Source organism: Arvicanthis niloticus, chromosome 16 (genome assembly GCF_011762505.2).
Source record: "Arvicanthis niloticus isolate mArvNil1 chromosome 16, mArvNil1.pat.X, whole genome shotgun sequence".
In the NCBI taxonomy this organism is placed as follows: Eukaryota; Metazoa; Chordata; class Mammalia; order Rodentia; family Muridae; genus Arvicanthis; species Arvicanthis niloticus.
In genome coordinates this window covers 24,934,020-24,956,741 of record NC_047673.1, presented here as the reverse complement: position 1 = coordinate 24,956,741, position 22,722 = coordinate 24,934,020, and the positions used below count along the sequence as shown (strand labels likewise).

The window sequence follows — 22,722 nt, the reverse complement described above, 5'->3', positions numbered from 1 at the left end:
CAGCTGTTAATTTCCTTCTGTTCCCAGAGCCTTCCTTTTTAACGGCCTGAATGGATTCATTCATTAAGCTTGTATTCATATCAATAAAAGTGTATTAGTGTATTAAGTAGTTCTAAAATATGTAATGGATAAGTATCTGTAATCAAGCTTTCTCGGGGGTGGGTCTGAAGAGACATATATGTCATCCAGACACAGCTGAGTCGTGACTATCTTGGATGGGTGCTCACCTGCATCACCTCTGTGAAACCCAAACACTTAGAGGAGATCATGCTGAGACAGGTGAGTAAGCTGAGGTTTTGAGTTCAAGACAGCACGGGCAACTCAGAAAGGGAGGCGGGGTGGAAAAGCATGAGCTGGGTTACCAGGAGAGAGAGAGAGAACAGCATCCCTGAAGTCCAGTCTGCTCACCTGGGCAAGTCTTCCAGCTGAAAGAAGCCGTCACTTGTTATCCCAAGGTTGGCACCTATGTAGAGAAATACCAGAGAGTGATAAACATACCACTTAACCTTATGTTCTGGGGATGAGATAAGGGTGTAGCATTGTAATCTAGATTGACCTGGGACTTACTATGTAGCCCAGGCTAGCCTCAAACTCATGACAATCCTGTTAGCCTTCTGAGCACTGGAGATTTGGGGTATGAGTTGCCATGCCTGGCCTGAACACAATTTATTCAAGAACCAAGCAACTCTCAGAAAACGTACTGTTTTGACAGTTTTGCTAGACCCCTACTGAGGACATGTCTTTCCGAAGTCTACATTTTACATTTATTTCAAGAAATAGGAACAGTGATGGATAAGTAAATTTAGATTTCCACGAAGAACCATGATCCCGTCAGCATCATGAACAGACTGCCAGCTCTGCCCTGCCTCCAACCCCAAGCAAAGGCAGGAAGCCAGCAGCTGGGTCTCGGCTCCCTTCACCCCCTTCATCTTCTTTCTTTTCGAGATGTGACCTCTCTACACAGCCCTGGCCATTCTGAAACTCACTTTGTAAACCAGACTGACCTCAAACTCACAACAGAACTGCTTGCCTCTCCCTCCCAAGTGCTGGGTTTAAAGGCGTGCACCAACACCCCTGGCTTCTACCATTTTTCTTCAAGACTACACACAGAGTTGCGGTGGTTTCCTCCTCAAATATTCTAGTTCCATATTCACACCTGTCCTGCCTCAAAATTCTTCTTTTCGTATTTGTCCCTTTTCTGCAACACTGGAAACCAGAATTTCAAATTTCAGAATTGTTTCAGAATTGGGAATATGTCTATGGGGGCATTTTGTTTTTAATTAATGTGAATAGGTGGTCCTGGGTTGTGTAAGAAAGCAGGCTGAGCAAGCCATGAGGAAGCAAGCCAGTCAGTCTCTGCTTCAGCTCCTGCCTCCAGGTTCCCATTTTGAGTTCCTTCCCTGACTTCCCTTCATGATGAATTAGTCTGTGAGGTGAAATAAACCTTTCCTTTTCCTCCCCAAGTTGCTTTTGGTCATGGTGTTTTATCGAAGCACTAGAAACACCAAGACAGGTGTCTTAGGAACGCAGCCCAAGACTGAACTGTACATAATAAACTGGGCATGATGGCACAGACCTGTAATCCAGCACTGGGGACACAGAGGCAGGAGGATGAGGAATTCAAAGTAGAGAGTGGACTAGAGGCTTCAAGTCTGGGCTTCAAGACCTATGTGTGTGGGGTGGGGGAAGCAACACAAAAGTACTTATACAACATCTTAAATGAATTTTATACAGGAAATAAAAGTTTCCTGGGCAGAATTTTCTGACTGTGGTATATCAACACTCAAAAATAAAAAAAAAAAAAATTAAAAAAGATTTAAAAAAATAAAGAAGGAAAGAAAAAAGAAAGAAAGAAAATAACAACAACAACAACAACAAAAGACCTGTTAGACTTTGGAGCACTTTACATTTCACCTTTCAGAATCCGGATGTAACCTCATTTAGAATCAAAACTCAAGCCTCTCACCACTGTAGTGAAAGGAACTGAGTGCCTTCCCCTAGTAATCCAGACGTGGCCTCGAGCTGTTGATGTGTGACACTTTCTCTATCACCCGCCTCCGCAGCTCATCGACTAACGGATACACTGCACTTACCAAATCTAAGTGCCATGAGCAAACCCTGGCTGGTCTCAGTGAAGAGTATGCTTTGAAACCTGTCTTTAAATCAGTAACACACAGCACCTGACGTTTTGTGAGCTGTCTTCAGCCCATCCCCTCTAATCCAAGTAGAAGGCTCAGCAATCACCTTCCGTTCGGGGCTGAGAGCTCCTGCAGACGACAACCTCCCAACAGTCTCCAGCCTCGAAATTGTTTCTGGGCAGTCACTGTCAGCTTGGTTTCTGAACATCACACAGATCCTGTCACTGATTATAAACCAGTAACGAACTTGCCGCCTTACGGAAGTCCCCTCTCTCTGGCTTGATGGGTCTCCGTAATCTCACTGTAACTTAATTCTAGGTGCAGCTCAAAACGCTTGCTTCAAGACGTTCAGGGCTTGTCAAACTGAGTGAACTGACTGAAAATCCCTCAAAGATGTCTTTATTACAGATTCTTCTGGCTGTTCTCTCTCGCAGCACAGAATTCTGAGAGTCCCTCTCTTAGGAGTCTCTCTGGTTCACGCCTGTCTCTACGGATCCTCCCCATTGTCAGAACACAGTCCATGCACGGTGTCACTCTTCTTAACCCTCAGCGAGAATTGTCTGATGCTCTGAATAAGGCTGGCTGTCGCATGAGGCTTTAGTCTGCCTGTTGGGCCCTGCTAGCCCACGCTCAAGCCACCAATTAAAGCGTTAAACACCTGCCTCAAGACACTATGCCTTCACCATCTGGTGCCTTAGAAGGCTTACTTTAGAGGCTGCATTTGTTTTTATTATCTTGATTAATGAGGGAATATTTTAAATCATTTAAAAAGCGAGGCTGTGTCTCAGGAGGTAATGTGTATGTGGCTGGCGTGTGTGAGATTCTGAGCTCAATCCTCAATATAGACAGAGACAGAGATGGACAGATGGACACATGCATCAGGGGACAGTATCCTCGAGGGGAGAGTGAGATCAGGACTCTTCCCCATCCCATGCCTCTACTCCGCTCTCTACAGACAGAACCGATCGTTAGGTTTCTACTGTTATTGTATTGCTTTTTATTAAAAATATTTTATTTTATGGGTAGAAGTGTTTTACCTGCATGCATGTCTGTGCACACTGTGTATGCAGTGCCTGCAGAGGCTAGAAGGGGTGTTGGATCCCTAGAACTGAAGTTAAAGTTGGTTGTGAGCCTCCATGTGGGTGCTGGGAACTGAACCCAGTCCTCTGCAAGAGCAACCAGTGCTCTTAACCACTGAGCCATCTCTTTAGCCCTACCATTGTATTTTTTTAAAAGATCACATATATACTTATTTTATATATATACTATTATATATATTTATAGATGGGTGTTTTGCCTGCATATATGTATACCATGTGCATGCAGTGCCGGCAGAGGCCAGAAGGGGGCACTGGAGTCCCTGGAACTGAAGTTATAGACGGTTGTAAGCTACTATGTGGGTGCTAGAAACTGAACTCAGTTCCTCAGGGAGAGCACCAAGCGCTCTTTAACAGCTGGGCCATCTCACCAGGCCCCCAGCCCCATTAGGTGCTTAATGTTTTATTTTTTGCACTGCTGGAAACTGAACCTAGGCCTTACACCTGCTAAGCATACACTCTGGCACAGAGCGATAACCCAGACCACTGCAGGAATATCCTACCACATATTTTAGTTTAATTACTTTACTTTTCAGAAAGGAAAGCATGCTGGGTAGTGGTGGCACACGCCTTTGATCCCAGCACTTGGGAGGCAGAGGCAGGCAGATTTCTGAGTTTGAAGCCAGCCTGGTCTACATACAGAGTGAGTTCCAGGACAGCCAGGGCTACACAGAGAAACCCTGTCTCAAAAACAAACAAACAAACAAATAAAAAACCCAAAAAAAAACAAAACAAAAACAAAAAACAGGAAAGCATGCTTATTTAGAGTGCCTCAGAGGGCAGAGAGCACAGCGTAACACCAGAACTGTCGGCTCCTTGCCTGTATTCTTCAGGGTACAGTTTTGAGACAGGATCATACTCTGTGGTCCAGGCAGGCCTCAAGCTTAAGGCAATGCTCCTGCCTTGGTCTTCTGTAATGGTTAATCTTGACCATCAGCTTGCTGAATCTAGGTCAACCAAGAGAAGTACCTCTGGGCAGGTACTTTCCAGGAGTAACGGGGAGTGTGGTATATGTTACATTGGTAAACTGTCATTTGATGTTTGTGCTGTAGAGAAACAGACTCTGGGAGTGAGAAGGCCTCCCTTGTCCCAGACTCAAGTGCTTATGTAAAGGGTCCCCCAAGACTCCCCATCCTGGGTGAGGCTGAGTCACTGCTTCTCTGACAAGAAAGAACAGCTAAGGGTATTTAACTCTGTGCACCAAAAAAAGGCTAGCTGACAAGCCAAGAGGCTACTGCTTACAGTCTACCCCACAGAGTACAAAGCCCTGCAGCAGGGAGAAGCCAAAAGCTCGGCCTGGAATCTCCCAACTGGGAGCTCCAGGACAGCCATTTCAGCAAGCTGTTGTAAGTGCCTGATGCAACATTGTTGCTTTTGCTTGCACACCCAGTTACACTATTAAAGGTTTTTGCTTGGTGTTACAGGCTTCTGACCTGATCATGGTTTGCTCTCTGCTGCCTCTATTCATCTGCTCCGTTGCTATTTGCTATTCTGCTTTTGCTTGCTTCATACTTACAGATTCACTGTCTGGAAACCGAAGCTACATCTACCGGGATGGAGGGGAGAGAATAATAGCACCTTCTAGTGGTGGAGGCGCAGCTTTTGCCCTTCCCTCCTCTCCTTGCTGATGAGTGCATCTACTCTGTTGTTTCGATGCCGCTGTTGCTGCTGCTGCTACCCTTCACTGACATGGGAACACAGTGGCTTCAGTCCTCCAGCAGAGCCAGAAGCCAGAGGCTCTCTAGGAACCCCGGGGGGCCTGCAGTGTCAGAATGGAACTGCTGAGACATCCAGCCTTGTGGACTGAGCATCTACTGAGCATCTCTCTGGCACAGCCTCTCCGGCATACAGACAACCTTGTGAGTGCCTGGTGCCTGTAAAGCCAGAAGGTGTTGGACTCACAGGCACTGAAATTGCAGATGGTTCTGAACCACCTTGGTGGCAGCGGAAACTGAACTTGGGTCCTTTGCAAGAGCGGCAAGTGTTCTTAACCACTGAGCTATCTCTTCAGACTTAACCTTTTCTTTTTTACCCACTGAACAAAAAATACTGGAGTCTGGTTTCACAGGGCTGTGCCCACCCAGTATTCCTAAGTAAATATTACAATTTGAAAATGGTATCCTTGTATTTTGTTTTCTAGCTTTGGGGGTTATAAACCCTGCTTAAAATTCCAGAGAGAGCCGGGCAGTGGTGGCGCACACCTTTAATCCCAGCACTTGGGAAGCAGAGGCCGGCAGATTTCTGAGTTCGAGGCTAGCCTGGTCTACAGAGTGAGTTCCAGGACATCCAGGGCTACACAGAGAAACCCTGTCTCGAAACCCCCCCCCCCCAAAAAAAAAAAAATTCCAGAGAGAGAGAGAGAAAAAAAAGGGAAGACAACAATAAACAAAAGAAAAACTATAAGCTGGCATGGTGGCACGTGCCCTATCAGAAGAATCAGGATTTAAGGTCATTGCTGATTACATATTAAGTTCAAAGCCAGCCTGAGTTACATGAGACTATCTCAAAACCAAAACAAACAGGAAAAGATCTGTCTAAAGGCATAAATGCACACACCCAAAGTGCTCCATAAGCAAAATTGTCACAAGCTTTGAAGCCGGTCCATGAGCATTGAAAAATGTATAAAGCATGCCCACTGTGATCACTTTTGTTAGTTGTCAATATGAAAGAATGTAGAATAATCTGGGAGATGGGGGTCTCTGGGCATGTCTATGAGGAATTAGCTGACTGGGAACATCCACCCACTGTGGGTAGTGCCATTCCCTAGCCAGGGATGAATGGCTCACTACTCTGTTTCATTACTGTGCTGTACTGTGCCCAGTCCCCTCAAGTTCCTACCGCTGTGAATTTCCTTCTTGGTGGACTGCAACCTCAACCATGGCGACGAATAAACCCTTTCTTGCTTAAGTTGCTTTTGTCAACAGTATTTTAGCACAGCAATAAAAAAATTAAGAAACTCACTATCCAAGACGTGTACTAGTATGTGGGAGAAAGAATGACTAATGCCTCTTGAGAGTGAATACAGCAGTCTGTTCATGAGTCACCACTGACTCTTAGTCCAACATATAGACACGTGGCCCACAGGACCACCTCTGAGATTCCTGGATGGTTTCATCTTTCACATCTTGCTATGTAAGAAACAAAACCATGGATCAGGGGAGATGGATTCCTTTACGGGATTTCTCTCTCTTGAATAGTTACTGTCTATCGAGTCTTAGAACTAATAACTTGCCTGACAACCCCAGGTTGGCAGCACTCTGTGCCACACCAGGAATGAAAGGTGAAGGTTCTCCATGACTTCTCTTCAGAGTCCTGGCTCCCTGTTAATTACCACTTAGCTAAATGTAGTCTCCAGGGATCGTTTTTTTCTTCTGACCTTTCTCAAGACAGAACCAGCGTAGGCAGATCCCAGGACGTGGCTTGTAAACTCCATGACTGCACTGGCTTTTGGAAGACTCACCTGGGATCTCGCTCTCATGAGGAACCGTGGGCACACCGCCTGTGGCGATCAGGATGTGCGGAGCAGTAAACTTTCTCCCGTTGACTTCCACCGTGGGCTGAGGACCATCTGCAAATGTTGCATAGCCGTGGATGATATCTATGTGGGACTTCGGAAGGAACACTGACGTCAGCCATTTTATAAGACTTAGACAGCCAACAAATGAAAAACACCAAGTTGGGAATAGTGGTACCTTCCTAAAATCTAGCACTTGGGAGACAGTGCCTCTAGCAGAGGCAGCAGGATCAGGTACTTAGGGTTACCCTTGGCTATACAGCAAGTTCACTGGCAGTTTGAGCTAGAGGAAACCCTGTTTCAAAAGGTATCTATTCGCCAGGCGGTAGTGGCGCACGCCTTTAATCCCAGCACTTGGGAGGCAGAGGCAGGCGGATTTCTGAGTTTGAGGCCAGCCTTGTCTACAGAGTGAGTTCCAGGACAGCCAGGGCTACACAGAGAAACCCTGTCTCGAAAAAAGAAAACAAAACAAAAAACAAACAAACAAACAAACAAACAAAAGGTATCTATTCTGCTCAATATAACAACTCCTAATCTCTTCACCAAAAAATAGCCAAGGCTACCCTCCAACCCTCCTCAAAATCCTGATCCTTCTGGCTCTACTCTCTAAGTGTTAGGATTACGAAATTCAGCACTACCCCTGGCTTATGCAGGCCAAGCTTTACTTAAAGAGGCAATCCTCCTGCCTCAGTCTTTCACAGCTGGGAATATAGGTGAGTACCCCTGCACAGTGCTCCACTGAAGATTTTGACTCTGTGTCTGTAAATAATAAGATGGATCCCACTGTCCATTCTTGGACCTCGTGACTGGTAATGGATACTCAGGAGAACTCACTGCTGGTTAGTCGGAAGTGAATGACAAGAAGTAAACGGTGCTATCCTGGGTTAAAAGCAAGTAAACAAAAACCATGCTAGTCAGTCCAAGGAAAAAGACAGTACTTTTGACTCCCAGGGTTGAAGATGAAAGCCTTACTCACAGTGAGAAGACTGAAGTGATATGCCAGAGAGGGAGATGAACGAGGAGGACATGGGAGAAAGGAAGGTGAAAGGAAGAGACACCAGAGAAATACTCTGGCCAAGAGAGGAGATGCAACCTTTTGTTTCTTTTGTGGGAAGAGGCTGGAGAGATGGCTCAGTGGTTAAGAGCACTGACTGCTCTCCCAGAGGTCCTGAGTTCAATTCCCAGCAACCACGTGGTGGCTCACAACCATTTGTAATGGGGATAAGGACACCTTCTTCTGGTGTGTCTGAAGACAATGTGAATGTATTCATACACATAAAAATAAGTAATTCTTTTGTGGGAAGAAAGTGACAAAACAAAACAAAAAAGCCAAACAAAAAACTCCACAGCCATGCTCTACTGTGGAAATGAACAGTGTTTCTTGAGCTGCTCTGCTCTCGGGGAGCCCTGTACCAGGGGTCAATCGGAGGGCAGCCAGCACGCTTCAGCCAGCTGTGACCTATGTCCTGGCACACAAAGGTAGATTATTAAAAGTTAAAGGAGCCACCTAAGTATACTCATACAAAGGAATGAGTCAACATTTTGCAGCATGCCTGGGGCTGAATTCTCTCCTCCTTCCCAATCCCACCTCTGGGCCTGTTCCTGCAGGCACCCGGCTGAATGAACTGAATTTTAGTTAATGCCAAACCCACACGCACCCTGTTCTCCCACACGCACCCTGTTCTAACAACCTTTCTTAGGGGACAGTGAGTTCGCCCTGGGAGAAAAAGGGCCGAGTGCCCAGAGCATAGGTCTGCACCGCCTGGGACACAGCAGTTTCTTTTGCTATGGAGCCCTACAGCCATAACACTATCACCACAAGGTCAGGGCAACCTCCACACACACCAAGACTGAGTTTTGTAAAATGCTGATTTCTTGACAACCTCCTAACCTCCAACAACTTTCCTGTCTTTTTTTGTTGTTGTTGTTTTCTTTTTTGAGAATTACTTATTTTCCTTTTATGTGCATGAGTGTGTTACTGCGTGCATGCACACATGTGTATCACACATGCACAGTGCCTGCAGAGGTCAGAAGAGAGCAGAGGCTCCCAAGATAAGAACTTCCACTGTCAGTCACTGTGCAGGTTCACGCACATTGAACCTGTGTCCTCTTAACTGTGAGCCATCTCTTAATGTCCATCTTTTTCTTAAAATTTAGTTAGCCCCACTAAAAAAAAAAAATCCCAATAGGAGCTGGACATGGTGGCACATGCCTTTAATCTCAGCACTCAAGAATCAGAAGTAGGCAGACTGTTCTGAGTTCAAGGCCAGCCAAGGTTTTATTCTAAGACTATATAAAAGGGAAGAGTGCAGGAGAGATGGCTTAGTGGTTAAGAGAGCTTACTGATATTCCAGAGGACGAAAATTTGCCCTTTAGCACTTACATCAGATAGCTCACAATTGCCTGTAACTGCAGCTCCAGATGTAAATCTGACATCTTCTTGACCTTTATGGGCATCTGCGTGCACGGGCGCGCGCAAAAAACACAAACACACACACACACACACACACACACACACACACACAATACACACACGATACACACACTCATGTGTGCACGCACACACATGTACATAAGAATATAAGAGTAAATCTTTAATTTTACAAAAGGTTTCAGGAGAAGGAGGGAGAACAAATATTTGCTGTTGGCAAATATACCTTTATCTAATTTTATTTTTTTTAAAGAATTATTTATTTTATGTATATGATTACACTGTAGCTGTCTTCAGACACACCAGAAGAGGGCATCAGATCCCATTACAGATGGTTGTGAGCCACCATGTGGTTGCTGGGAATTGAACTCAGGACCTCTGGAAGAACAGCCAGTGCTCTTAACCTCTGAGCCATCTCTCCAGCCCCTAATTTTCTTGATAAGATTTACTTACAAAATTAAATTTCTGAGTCATTATGTGAACTCTAAGAAGCTGTTCTGACCAACACTGGATTTTTCAGCTTGTGCTCCTGGCTTTGCCAGCACAATGCTCTGTCAGTCTGTCTCTCCTGATTTTGGTTTCTGATTTAACTGGAGGGACAGACCTATCCAAGATGTACATGTGATTTGAGACCTGATCTGTGGAGCTGGCATACACTCTCTATTTGTAGGAAAGAGACTGGCCTACTGGGTCAAAGGCCTACTAGATCAGTAAGATCAGCGTCCAAATTATTTATAGAAATAGTAAGACATATCCAAGGCTACACTTTAGTCTGGTCAGCTCTGGCTGTTCCTCCCATGTCAAATGACTCTCTCACCAGGTTCAGAGGCCAGCACACACCTTGGTTAAATTGTTTTGATAGATGGTATTCAGGCGGCTCACATAAGCGTCCCGCTTCTCCTTGATGACACTGTAAAGACACCAAATCAGTTCTCACAAACAGTATTTTCTTTCTTCACCCAGTAGCCAGGGCATGTGGCTTCAGCAAGACTGTCAACTAAGAATAAAGTTTGCAACTGTCTGAAGACAGTGTCTGCCACTGTCCCATGTCACCTGCTTCCCAGGTGTTGAGGTCCTATTCCATTCTGGAGCATGCTCAGATGGCATCTATAATACCTATGCCTCTTTCTGTGCAGAAAATGAGGAGATGGACCAGGGAGATGGCTCAGTAAAAAAAGATACATGCTGCCACTGGGTGTGGTGGTGCATGCCTTTAACCCCAGCACTCAAGAGGCAGAGGCAGGTAGTTCAAGGCCATCCTGGTCTACAGAGATAGTTCCAGGATAGCCAGGGCTACACAGAGAAACTCTGGCTGGAAAAAAAACAAAAACAAAAAGTCCACACTGGCACCCTGACAACCTCAGTTCACAGCCCAGGACCCACAAGATGGAAGGACAGAACCAATCCCACAAGTTGTTCTCTGACTTCCATATATGTGCTTCGGTGTGCATGCATGTGTCAAATAAATAAATGTAAACATGACAAAACAAAACAGGAGAGTCGTTATATCACAGGACATGATGAACTTTAAATGAACAGATCTGTTCAAACTCTCTGGGAAATTGACAGCTCCATTAGTTAGTGCCACTTAGAGAATTACACACAGGACTGTCATGTTACCCAGAACAGACCTGGAAGAACTGAGAACATGGTCTCCAACTCATGACCTGCACACCGGTATTCATGGCGACATGATTCATGATGGCCACAAAGTAGAAACAACCCGAGGTGACTGCACAGGTGACTGGTACATTGTACAAAGGATTACTGTTCAGGAGTGAAGAGTGTGAGCTATGGATGCCAGTTACAGCCAGCCAAACCTTTAAAACGTGACACTTGCCGGGCGATGGTGGCCCACACCTTTGATCCCAGCACTTGGGAGGCAGAGGCAGGTGGATCTCTGAGTCCAAGGCCAGCCTGGTCTATGGAGTGAGTTCTAGGACAGCCAGGACTACACAGATAGACCCGGTCTCACCAAAGCAACCAAACCAAAAGGTGACAGTAATCAATATAAATCAGGCATAAAAGATTATATGATTCTACTAAGGATGTAGCACAGGTCAGGTCAGCTTCACAGACAGCAGAACATGTTTCGTAGGCTGGCAGAGAATTAGAGAATGAAGAGTTATTGTTTAATACTGTTCGGGATTGTGGGAAAGTTCTAGAAACGGAAAAGTGGTGCTGTCTGCACAACGATGTGTATGTGCTTAAAGCCAAACTCTGTATTTGCAAGGCTTAAAATGGTCAATTTTACATTGTGCATTAATACAGACACAATTATAAAACCACACATATGGTAGTAGTAAGGACTGAACCCAGGCCTTACACAATCTACGAAAGAACTCTTAAGACCAAGCTACAGCCTTAGCCCTGTGTGCATTCAGACAAAGTAACCCCCTGACACACACACACACCTCTCAAAGCACAGCGAGGTGTCAAAATTACCCACACTGCAAATGGACCCTCCTCAAAGCTCTGATACTTACTGCCAATTGAATTTACCCTCACAGCTCTGAAAGCCGTAGTCCACGTGATCGTGCATGAATTCCGAGTGCACAGCTGTGTTCCACATCACCTACAAAAAGAGAATCAAAAGTAATCATGTTTGAGTGCCAAAGAAAGACAGAAATCCCAAGTGAAATATAACAGAGTTTTAAAAAAAAACAAAACAAAACAAAAAAAAAAACCCCTAAATACATTAAGAGAGAAGATTCAGGATCTGACTAGATGGAATTTATAGTGGATTCTGAAATATCAGGGAAATGGACACCCATCATTATATTACCCAGCCTATAAATATGATAAAAAGTGGAATATTAACCAGCCTCATAGTGGTCCCTTTAAAGTTTTTTTTTATTATTGCTTATACTTTTTGTTTACTATTGCTTATGTTTCTGTTTTTTTAAATTTTGTATTTTTGTAGGTTTTTGTCCATTTTCACTCAGTTCCAGGAACTGTGAGCTGTCATCTAAAATAAACTGTTTCCCCTTCAAGTCTCAGCCACAGAAAGCAGGCAGGGACAACTTGGAACTGGTGTGTTACTCTGATCATGATTTAGTAACTACAAACACAGAGTACAGAGGGAAGGAGAAATTAAAGATTACCTTTTTAGGTACACAGCCAACATTCACCTAGGGAAAAAAAATTAAAAAGACAAAGGTTAAGAATAATCCATGCAAGTCATCCAGACACCTGCATGAAGGAGCGCCAGTTACCAGGCATGCCTGAGACCAGCCACTAGTGACAGTCACAGTGAGCTGGATCACAGCTACCTCCTTTTCCTACCACAGTTAGAAAATCACGCTGTTCCTCGTGTGACACAGAGAACGTTTTTATACATTTTTTTCTTAAAAGAGGGGGCAAGCAGTGAGACGAGAGAGGGCTATGGGGCCATTTAAGCAGCTGGCTTAGGGAATCTCTGTGAACTCACTAAGTACACAAGTACATGACAGCCCCTTGACGAAAGTGCTAGTGGGACCCTAGCTCTGTCACCCAGACCAAAGCAGTGAGAACCACCTTATTTACAGACGCAGAACACAGCTTGGTCATTTCCTAGCACAAATGAAAACACAGTTTTAAGACTGCATAAAAAAAAAATAGAAAGAAAGAATATGTGTGTAAAGCCTTGAGAATAAGTGTCTGACCCTCACCAGGCTTGGCAGCACAACCCTGGAACCCCAGCTCTTGTGAGGTGCAAGCAAGAGAACCTGGAATTCAAGGATCCTTAGACACAAAGAAGTTTGTGTCTAGCCTGGGCTACATGAGACTTCCATTCAAAAAAATGAAAATAAAACAAAGTCTGACCCTCATTGAGTGAGTAACTGTTCTGTGTGTACCAGCAGGAGAGCAGGCTGCTTGCAGAGGGAAAACCAAACTGAGCTCCACTTTTAAGGGCAAATTATAGATGCCCTGTCTGTCTAGACTTGAACCTGACACACATTCCAGACACTCTTTAGCTGTCTTAACTACCGAGGAGGAAGCAGTGATGTTATCTTGGTTGCTGTAAGAAGATCTAAGACTTAAAAGAAGATATCAACAGTGCATCCCTAAAACCAATCACGGTAGGACCAGTGAGATGGCTTAATGGGTAAAGACACTTGCAGCCAAGTCTGACTACTAGAGTTTGGAGTTCGATACTCAGGAGCTACCGACATGATAGAACCAACCAGCACGAGTTGTCCTCCAACCTTCACACACGTACCACGGCACCTGCATCCATGCACACACAGAAATAAACAAATGCAGTAATTTTTTTTTTAAAATCAGTGTGTTCACAATACCAACTGTGAACTTCTGGTGCCACACATTTATAAACTGGTGAACAGTCACCAAAAAGCACAAAATTACAAGGTATATGGTATGAAAGCTGGGATGTTGAGCAACGTTTCCGTTGCTAAGGAAACGGGAGGAAACCTGAACGATCCCAAACACTGAATCGGAGAGTGGTGGCCTCGAAACTCAGAAATCTGCCTGCCTCTGCCTCCCAAGTGCTGGGATTAAAGGTATGTGCCACCACTGCCCAGCTGAATCGGAGGGTTGAGCGCAGTGCTACAAGGTTGTAATCTCAGCTTTGGGGAGCTAAGGCAGGAGGATTGCGAGTTCAAGGACTGCAGGGTTACATACAGAGTTCAAAGATAGCCTGGGCAATACATGAGACCTTGTCTCAAAAAGCAACAGGAATTAGGGCTACAACAAAGCAAATTCCTACGTGCTGATACGGAGTGAATTCTTTTTTTTTTTTTTTTTTTTTTTTTTTTTTTTGGTTTTTCGAGACAGGGTTTCTCTGTGTAGTCCTGGCTGTCTTGGAACTCACTCTGTAGACCAGGCTGGCCTCAAACTCAGAAATCCGGCTGCCTCTGCCTCCCAAGTGCTGGGATTAAAGGCGTGCACCACCACCACCGCCCGGCTACGGAGTGAATTCTAACATCTGGTACCTCATCCTTTCTGAGGGAGGATATGTTCTAAGTCACCCAGAATACTCAAACTTCGGACAGGGCACACCCTCTACAATGCTTTTCCCTGTATATTCTCACCTGTGATAAGAGTTCAGTTCATAAAAAAAGAATCAGGCATCGACAGCAATAACTGATAATAAAATAGGACAATAAAATGCTAACATTGTGATAAAAGTTATGTGAACTGGTCTTTCACAATTCCCTCCTCGTTGACCACAGGTGTACTGCCTCTGCAGAGAGCAGAGCAGTGGATGATGGGGATACTGGGTAATAAGTAACCCTGTGAGACAAACAGAAAGCTATGTAACAACAGCTACCCCGCAGCCCCATGTGAGATGACAGGATGTGTGCACACAGGCACTCATCCACCCCACTGAGGAGTCTGTTCAACATTGAACTAAGCATGCAATGGTGGTCCCCTAGGCCATTTCCAGGTGAGGCTGGAGCCCCACATTCCGCAAAACACATCCCGTGCCTCAGTAGCCCCATGTCTGTGCACGGACTCCACGCACGCAATGCCATTTTCTGGAAACGGAGAAAGTGGCCTTATTTCACTCTTTGTGCTTTCTAGAATGGCTCATTTTTCTCTCGTGTGAGTATTTTATTTAGTTTCCTATTTTGCTATTGTGTGAGGCAGAACTAAGTGTATCCTATACTGGCTCTGAACTGCCTATCCTCCTGCCTCAGCTTTCCAAATGACAAAATTATAGGTGGATACCACCGTGCCCTATTAGAATACAGTTGTTGTATTCAATGTGGCTGGTTTATTTGCTTTCGTGTTTGTCTGCATGCGGTTGAGTGCACGTGTACCTATGATGTGTACACAGAGACCCGAAGAAGGTGTCTGGTGTTCTCCATTCCTAGGAGGCAGTTTTCTCACTGATTACAAGGTTCACATTTTCTTAGGTTAGAAATTAACATGACCCAGTGACCTTCTTGTCTCTGCACAGGTTACCCAGCTTAAAACCTGGGTACCTGAAGTCTGGTCCTCGGTCACCCCCACAAGAACTACTAACACTATCTGTCCAAGCCAGGGTGTGTGTGTGTGTGTGTGGGTGTGTGTGTGTGTTCATGGGTGTATCAGGGCTTTGGGGCTTACAGCTCTGCTGGTCACAACCATAATGCATCTATTTGGTTTCCCACACATCACAAGAATACTGGGCTAGTTCTTAGGACTCTTTCTACACATCTTTGTGTGTGGAGCCTGGACCACACCTGTCTGGTTAAGGCCTTTGCTGTGACATGCTGGACTCAAAGCCTGCCCAGGTCTTGTTATCCTCTCCAGTGTTCGAAAGAGGCTGTCTTTTTGGAAAGTAATTTCCTGTTCCTCTCATCTTCCAGATTCTACCTGCTACAGTTTACCTAGTGAAGTTTCATTATAATCGTACCACTCACTAGTATCCTGTACCCAGAGAGTAAAGGAATGAATGAAACTTCCATATACTCTCAAGTTACCAGGGTTTTGTTTGCTTATTTCCCTCTAGAAAGAGATGGGTCACTACTGTCTAGTTTTGATCTCACACTTTTTCTTTTTTAATTTGGCATGTAAACACATGGAGCTCAGTGTGGAATCCCCCCCACACACACACATGTGTCATCATGCTTTCCTTTCATTCATCCCTGTTCCACCCCCGACACTGTTCTCTCCCATCCCCACACCCTCCTCTTGCTGACTGGACTTGGATTTGAAAAATGAGATTATATTTTAAAATGATTCCAGATGGGCAGTGTGGTACATGCCTTTAACCCCCAACACTTGGGAGACAGAGGCAGGGGAATCTGAGGTCAAGGCCAGACTGGTCTACACAGTGAGTTCCAGGACAGCCAGGGCTACAGAGAAACTCTGTCTTGAAAAATAAATAAATAAATACATACATACATACATACATACATAAAGCAGGAACCCATGGAGATGAGAGAAGTGTGCAGAATTCAAGCCCAGTAAGACCCAGAATCTTACATGGCACTTTGGGCACAGTCTTCAGGGCCAACTCAGTAGGAAGAGTTGGAGCTATGTACGGCTGTCTACCACGAGCCTCCTCCAGCTGTCTACCATGAGCCTCCTCCATCTGACCAAGCTGAGGCTCTGTCTGCTCCTCAACTCGGGTACTTCACAGTCACAGGACAGGAGAATGAGCCACTCCTAAGGAAGGAGGGTGACTGAGGCTTTTCAGATGCCAAGAGCAGGGGAAAGAGCTAACATCCTCTGGGAAGGGGAAGACCAAGCCCAGCGCCTTGGTGGGGTGTTTCACCCCAGACCTGCTTTCATGGGTTCACTGGGAGGGCAAAGTGGATCTCAGTGCCTTCAAGTCACACCTCCCTCTCTGCGGTTTGCAGTGTGAGTCACTAATGATTCCATCTAGATCACACTCTCAAGGGAGCTCACCTGGAAGGGTGGAGATGATTTCAGGATGATAAAGAAACAATCTCCAGTCCTCCTCCGCTTCTGGCTCCCTAGTAATCCCTGAAATTGACTTAAGCACTAGAAAGCACTGGCACTCATTATGGCTGCGCATGGAGTGAGTCTGAAGCAACTTGGATCCTATTTTAGGTAGTTTAAAAGAAGTGTGTGGGCAGAGTGCTGTAACTCCAGTATCTGTGAAACATAGGCAGGAGGAACAGGATTTCCAGGCCAGCCTGAGCTACATGAGATCTTAAATCTTACAGGAAAAGTCTGGAATATGTTTCTGTTAAATCAGATGTACACTAACGCCAGTGTCTACCTAGATTACTTTCAAGTTTCTATGTTAAACAAACAAGCAAACCCTTAGACCTACCCATTCATTTCCAGGACCCACTAAGCATCCTGTTGTTCCAGTTGCTGTGGAAGGAAACGCCCTATATAGATCTAATCCCAGACCTTGTGGAGTCTCCCAAGCTCTAAGCTTATCTAAGGGACCCACACCACAGACCACGAGCCTAGATGGGCACACTGACTCCATCTGCAACCTTCTTGGGCCAGAGACTCTGCATTGCAATGTCCCTGTGTACTCGTTAGCACATGGAGAGACATTAAGGAGAACCACCATCTTGAAATAGCCGCTGTCCTGTACTACAGAGAAGAGACTTCCAGATAGAGTTGCTAGTTTGGGAAATGAAGCCCCACCCCTCTCAGTATGACATCAGACGCCTCATTGACTTGGAAAGAATAAAGTACAGCCAACAACCATCAAATCTGGAGAGAGACACCAACACTAAGAAGCGCTGTACATCCGGCCATGCTCAGTCCTTTCTCCCTTTTCTCGCTGGCGTGTACATTGTTAGGTCTGACAGCCCAGGCCTTGAACCCACCAGACACTTTGGTACCCGGCCCACCTGTAACACTAGCAAATGGGAGGGAGGTGGAGGCAGGAAGAGCATCAACTACATAGTGAGTTTGAGGCCAGCCTGGGCTACCTGTGATTCTGTCTCAAAAAGAAAAGAAAAAAATTAATGTAAAAATATGCTGAAGAGATGGCTCATGACCACCAGTAACTGGTTCCTGGGATACCTGATACCTGTGATCCCTGTAGTCACCTGCACTCATTCACACATACATTTAAAAATGATACAAACATTTAAAATGTAACTCATTTTCGAGCCCCCTCCCAGCTCCAGGAAGCTGCCGCTTTATTTCTGAACAATTATTTCTTGCTTGTTTGACCTTCAAAAGCATTATCATTATGTTTTCATTTTTCAAGATGGGGTTTCTCTGTGTAGCCCTGGCTGTCCCAGAACTAGCTCTGTAGACCAGGATGGCCTTCAACTCACAGTGATCCTCCTGCCTCTGCCTCCCGAGTGCTGAGATTAAAGGTATGCACCACCATTACCCAGCTAATAATATTCTTTTTAAAAATAAAAATATAGTAGGTCCACTGTTTAAAAAAAAAAAAAAAAAAAAGCCAACCAACAAACCAAAAGGCCAAAGTCAAATAATATTTATGAGCAACTCCAACAAGCCTCTCTCTTTACAACCACTTATTTAGTGAACACTTAAGAGAACAGGCTGGTCTCATTTTATAAAGTCGTACATTCACGAAGCAAATGAGGGCCAATGTTCTGTTTTTCTAAGGGGAACCCATGGGAACTAGAGGAAGTGAACTGTTTAGAAAGCTACATTGGGAAATTTAAGTACCCGGTGTCGACAACAGGCTCGGTAGGATTTGCACGTTGCTAAGTCACTGCTTGCTCACCAGATACGCCTTCCCCAGGCCTGCCCTGTGTGTTTCTCCAGCAGCAATGTACAGCCCAGTTCACAGTAAATTAGAAATCAAGAAAGCTTTGCCAGTCACTTGGTCAACCCTTACCACACACGAGGCTTCCTGGCAGGATGTATGGAATGCCACAGGAACTAACTCCTCCTAATCCCAGAACCAGTACACTCAGGAAGTACTGGGGATCCTACAGGGCAAGGGAGAAGAAGTCAGGAAACTTCCCCCCCCCCAAATCTCCTCCAAGGTCTGTGTGGAGGGAGAATTAAAGCTCCCAGAGGTTCAGATTCAGCCTTTGGAGGAGTTTCACACTCGTTTGTACTTTTGAGTGTCTCTGAACTTAATTCAAAGATCATATCCAATGTGTTTCTTCTGCCCTCAGGAATAACTGTATTGCCCTGGGCAATAAGGGGTTATCTTTAATTCGAGGGGAAAAGAGACAGCTTATTCTGACCCCTTCCACAGCTATTTTTTTATCTAATACAATACTCTACCAACTTCGGGTGGGTTTTGTTGTTGTTGTTGTTTGTTTTTTGCCTGGTTCAGAATGTTCGGGAGGAACTTGAATGGACTCACGCCACTGGGTCTGCGAATGCCTTTCTCTGCGGCTCAGTCAGTTTAGCAGCAGTTCCTGATGCTACAGTTCTTGGTCCAGCGCAGGGCAAGTTCATCTCCTACCTGGCTTTTTACCACCTTTCTCAGCACTGCGATCTTAAAGAAACAGACTCTATTTAAAAAAAAAAAAAAAAAAAAGTTGACACTGAATGGAGGAAAATGAGTTATTCCAGCACTGGAGAGGCTACAGCAGGAGGATGGCAAATTTGAAGCCAGCCTGGACCAAAGTAAGAAAGACCCTGTATCAAAATAAAACAAAAGAGAAAATGGTTCAAGGTTATTCCCAGCTACACAGAGTTCAAGATCAACTTGAAACATGTGAGACACAGGCTTACACAAGCTTTTTTTAATTTTTAAAAATGGTAAGCAAGCCGGGCAGCGGTGGCGCACACCTTTCATCCCAGCACTTGGGAGGCAGAGGCAGGCAGATTTCTGAGTTGGAGGCCAGCCTGGTCTACAGAGTGAGTTCCAGGACAGCCAGAACTACACAGAGAAACCCTGTCTCAAAAAAACACAAAAAAACAAAAACAACAACAACAACAACAAAAACTCACAAAAAATTTAAAAAGATTTATACGTGTGTGTGTACTGTTTGTGTTTTGCCTGCAAGTATACATGTGAACCGTGAGTGTGTCCAGTGCCCGAGGAGGTTAAAAGAAGCTATTGGATCCCTTGGAATTGGAATTAAAGACAGTCATGAGCCACCATGTGGTTGCTGGGAACTGAACCCCAGTCACCTGCAAGAGCAGCCAAGTGCCATCTCTCCAGGCTCCAAAACAAATCTTTATAAAAAGCACTTGATACACAGATTTCCAATAATACTCAGTAAACAACTGAATAAAAACCAAATACAATCCTACCACGTAGAAATAACACTGAGGAGTTCTTTTATGTATAGGGACGCAGCTCATATTATAACTCAGGCTGGCCTTGAACTAAGCCATCAGCCCTCAGTAAGGGAAGTGAGAATCAACACTAATCTGAACTACTTTACTTTGGGCAGCCAGTCATTACCTGCAAGGATGAAGACAGTCCTGAGCTGCAGAGACGGCCCGGTGGTTAGAGCACCGGCCACTATTCCCGGGGGACCTGGGCTAGATTCCCGGCACCCACATGGCAGCTAACAAGTGTCTGTAACTCCAGCTTTAGGGGATCCCATGACGCCCTCTTCAGGCATCAGGCATGCATGCAGTACAAACATTCATGCAAGCACTCATACAAATAAACACTTTAAAAACAAAACAAAAAGACAGACGGACAGGCCAACCCCACTTTCTGGCTGACTGACTGTATTTGGTCTCCCCATTGTATTGCAAGTTCCTTGAAAGCCTCTGTAGAAACATATTTCTATATACCCACTTCCTTCTGTCAGATTCACCCAAGAACCCAAAACACGAACAAAGGATCAGCTTCAGAAAGCCTCGGGTTCCCCTGCACATGCTTGGAAATTACTTCCTATAGTAAGTTCACTATTCCAACTCCGGACAGACCACGATACTACAATTCTTGGGCAAATCTAACCCCGCTTCTACCTTTGGGTTACATTTCCCCTCATACTGGCTGCAGCCCCCTACCCTTGTTATTCAAAGCCCAAAGCTACTTTGAGGAGGTCCCCAAAGTTATGCCAGTAAGACAGCAAAGGCCATCTCAAAGACACCGATGCTTGATGCTTGGAGGGAAATGGTTGCTGTTGCAGAACTGGGCACGCGCAGAGCGCAGCCAGGTGGACCACTGGTAGACAATAATGGCACTCTGTGCTGTCCTTAGCTTGCTCTTGAATAAGTTTGTCTTCACCTTTTTTTTTTAACTACCCTCCCCCCCCCCCCCCCCCCCCGACAGGATTTCTCTGTGTATCCCTGGCTGTCCTCCAACTCAGATTATCAAACCCCGGCTAGCCCCTTCTTGATTAATGCCAGCAGAAAACCAACAATGACAGTTGGTGTCACAAATCTGTGGTGATGTGACACAGGGAGGGAGGAAAACTGAAGCCTAGAAGTGCAGAGCTGAGAACTGACAAATGTTCCCTCTGCCTTCTGCAGAGATTTCTAGTCTTTCTAGACTAGTGTCAAAGTGCAAGCCAATCATTAACAATACCTTTTCCTTTCTCTTCACACATACACACCGCTCATTTTCAACCATGGCTTGAGCATGCTCACAGCTGTCTCTAGCTTCATTCATTTCACCAATAGCTGTTAAGCAAGGTATGTTAAGGTATCAAGCATTACACAAACATAGGAACCCGCCCATGCCCCTAAGGAGTTCCCAATTTAGCATAATTTAAACGCCTTCAAAGGCACTGAGAGAACCTATCCCCAGTCCCAGGTGAATTTTGAGGTTCAGCATTTTCAATCACCAACAAGAACTCTGCCTAGATCTTGTGATGGGAAAAGGCCACACTACTGTGGGTATGAGACAGTCTTAAAAGTACTAAGTCTTTCAATTGTACGATTTACCACCCTTCTCTTTTTCTTTCTGTGTAATTTGAAAACCTGGTCCCAACAATCCACAACAAACGGTATCATAAAGCTCTGAGAAATCCCTGAAGGTTTCTCTTTGGAGGTAGCTTGTGGTTCTCAACTTTGGCTGCAGTTGGAATCAACTGCGTATTTCTGAGCTTGCTAACTCCCAGCGCCCCACCTCCAGGTACCGTTGTGCGTGGGAACAGCAGAACTTCAACTCTCCAGGGGGTTCCATGGCGCAGCCAAAGTTGAGAACCGCTGTTACCTATCACTTTGCCCTTGAAATAAAAGATCAGACCCGACACACACACACACACACACACACACACACACACACACACACACACACACTCTGTCTCTCTGTCTCCTCCATGCCAGAACCCTCCACTACTCCCCCTCGCCCACATCACTAGCAGTTTCCCAGGGGCAGTTTCATGTTTCCCCAGCTCCAGCGCCGGTTGCGCTACTCCCCCGCATGGAGTTGCACGCTGGGCAGCTAAACTTGGCTCAAGTTTTTTTTGGCTTTAGCATTGCACCTGTGCTGAGTGGGTGGCTCGGTCGCGTCACCCACTTTCCCTCCATCTCCTGGGACCCGGGCCTGGGAGTGGGGAAGCACCCCGGGCGCCGCGTGCAGAGGCCGGGAGAAAGCGCGCAGCCAGCGCGGCCGGAGGGCCCCGGTACTCACGCAAGTGCCACCCAGCTTGTGACTCTCCACCACCGCGGCCTTGGCACCGAGCTCCGCCGCCCGCCGCGCGCTGGCCAGCCCGCCCGAGCCGCCGCCGATCACCAGGTAGTCGTAGGAAGCGGCGGCGGTGGCCGGGGGCTGCGGCTCGCCGGGACTCGCCATGGCGCAGGTGAGCGCACGCGCTGCCCGCCGCAGGCTCGAGGCCGCGCCCACGCCCAGCGCCCGGGGCAGCAGCGCCATGCGCGGAAGTGCGTGCGGGGGAGCCGGGTGCAGCGTCGGCGTGACTAAGCACCCGCGGCGGGCGGCGCCCGAGGGCCCCTGTCCCCGCCTCCCACCGGCATCCGCCCCGCAGCGCGTGGACCGAGACCGAGAACTGGCACGTTTTGTTTCCCGGCCTCCAGCCTCTCCGATCCCTGCAGGCCTTAACCCACTTTCCTCTTCCAGGGCAATTGCACTCGCAAAGAAACGGCTGGAATAATAAACTGAACGGCCGAAATGACTTTTGTGATCCGTAGATGAAGCTTAAGGACAAAGGCCTTGCCTCGCCGAGCTGTGGAACAGACTGGGATGGACCTGCCAACTAAACTGGCCAAGATCCCAGGCCAGGGTCTTTGAGAACCTGTATAGATCACACAAGC

General features: G+C 46.0%; 1 protein-coding gene across 2 annotated transcripts in view; it reads right to left on the bottom strand.

Annotated features, from left to right (window-relative positions):
- Gsr (glutathione-disulfide reductase) overlaps nucleotides 1-22,397 on the bottom strand; it is a 41,170-nt gene extending 18,773 nt beyond the window's left edge. The window contains exons 1-7 of one of the 2 annotated variants that reach the window (XM_076914016.1): nucleotides 22,085-22,208; nucleotides 18,902-19,052; nucleotides 12,285-12,311; nucleotides 11,667-11,755; nucleotides 10,021-10,090; nucleotides 6,696-6,843; nucleotides 409-463 (exon numbers count right to left, since the gene is read on the bottom strand). In XM_076914016.1, coding sequence (XP_076770131.1) covers nucleotides 409-463; nucleotides 6,696-6,843; nucleotides 10,021-10,090; nucleotides 11,667-11,752 — 359 coding nt within the window. In that variant the 5' untranslated portion in view covers nucleotides 11,753-11,755; nucleotides 12,285-12,311; nucleotides 18,902-19,052; nucleotides 22,085-22,208. Of the gene's footprint in view, nucleotides 1-408; nucleotides 464-6,695; nucleotides 6,844-10,020; nucleotides 10,091-11,666; nucleotides 11,756-12,284; nucleotides 12,312-18,901; nucleotides 19,053-22,084 lie in introns of both variants that reach the window. The other variant, XM_034521017.2, reaches the window with a different exon arrangement.
- Between the last annotated feature and the right edge of the window lie 325 nt (nucleotides 22,398-22,722).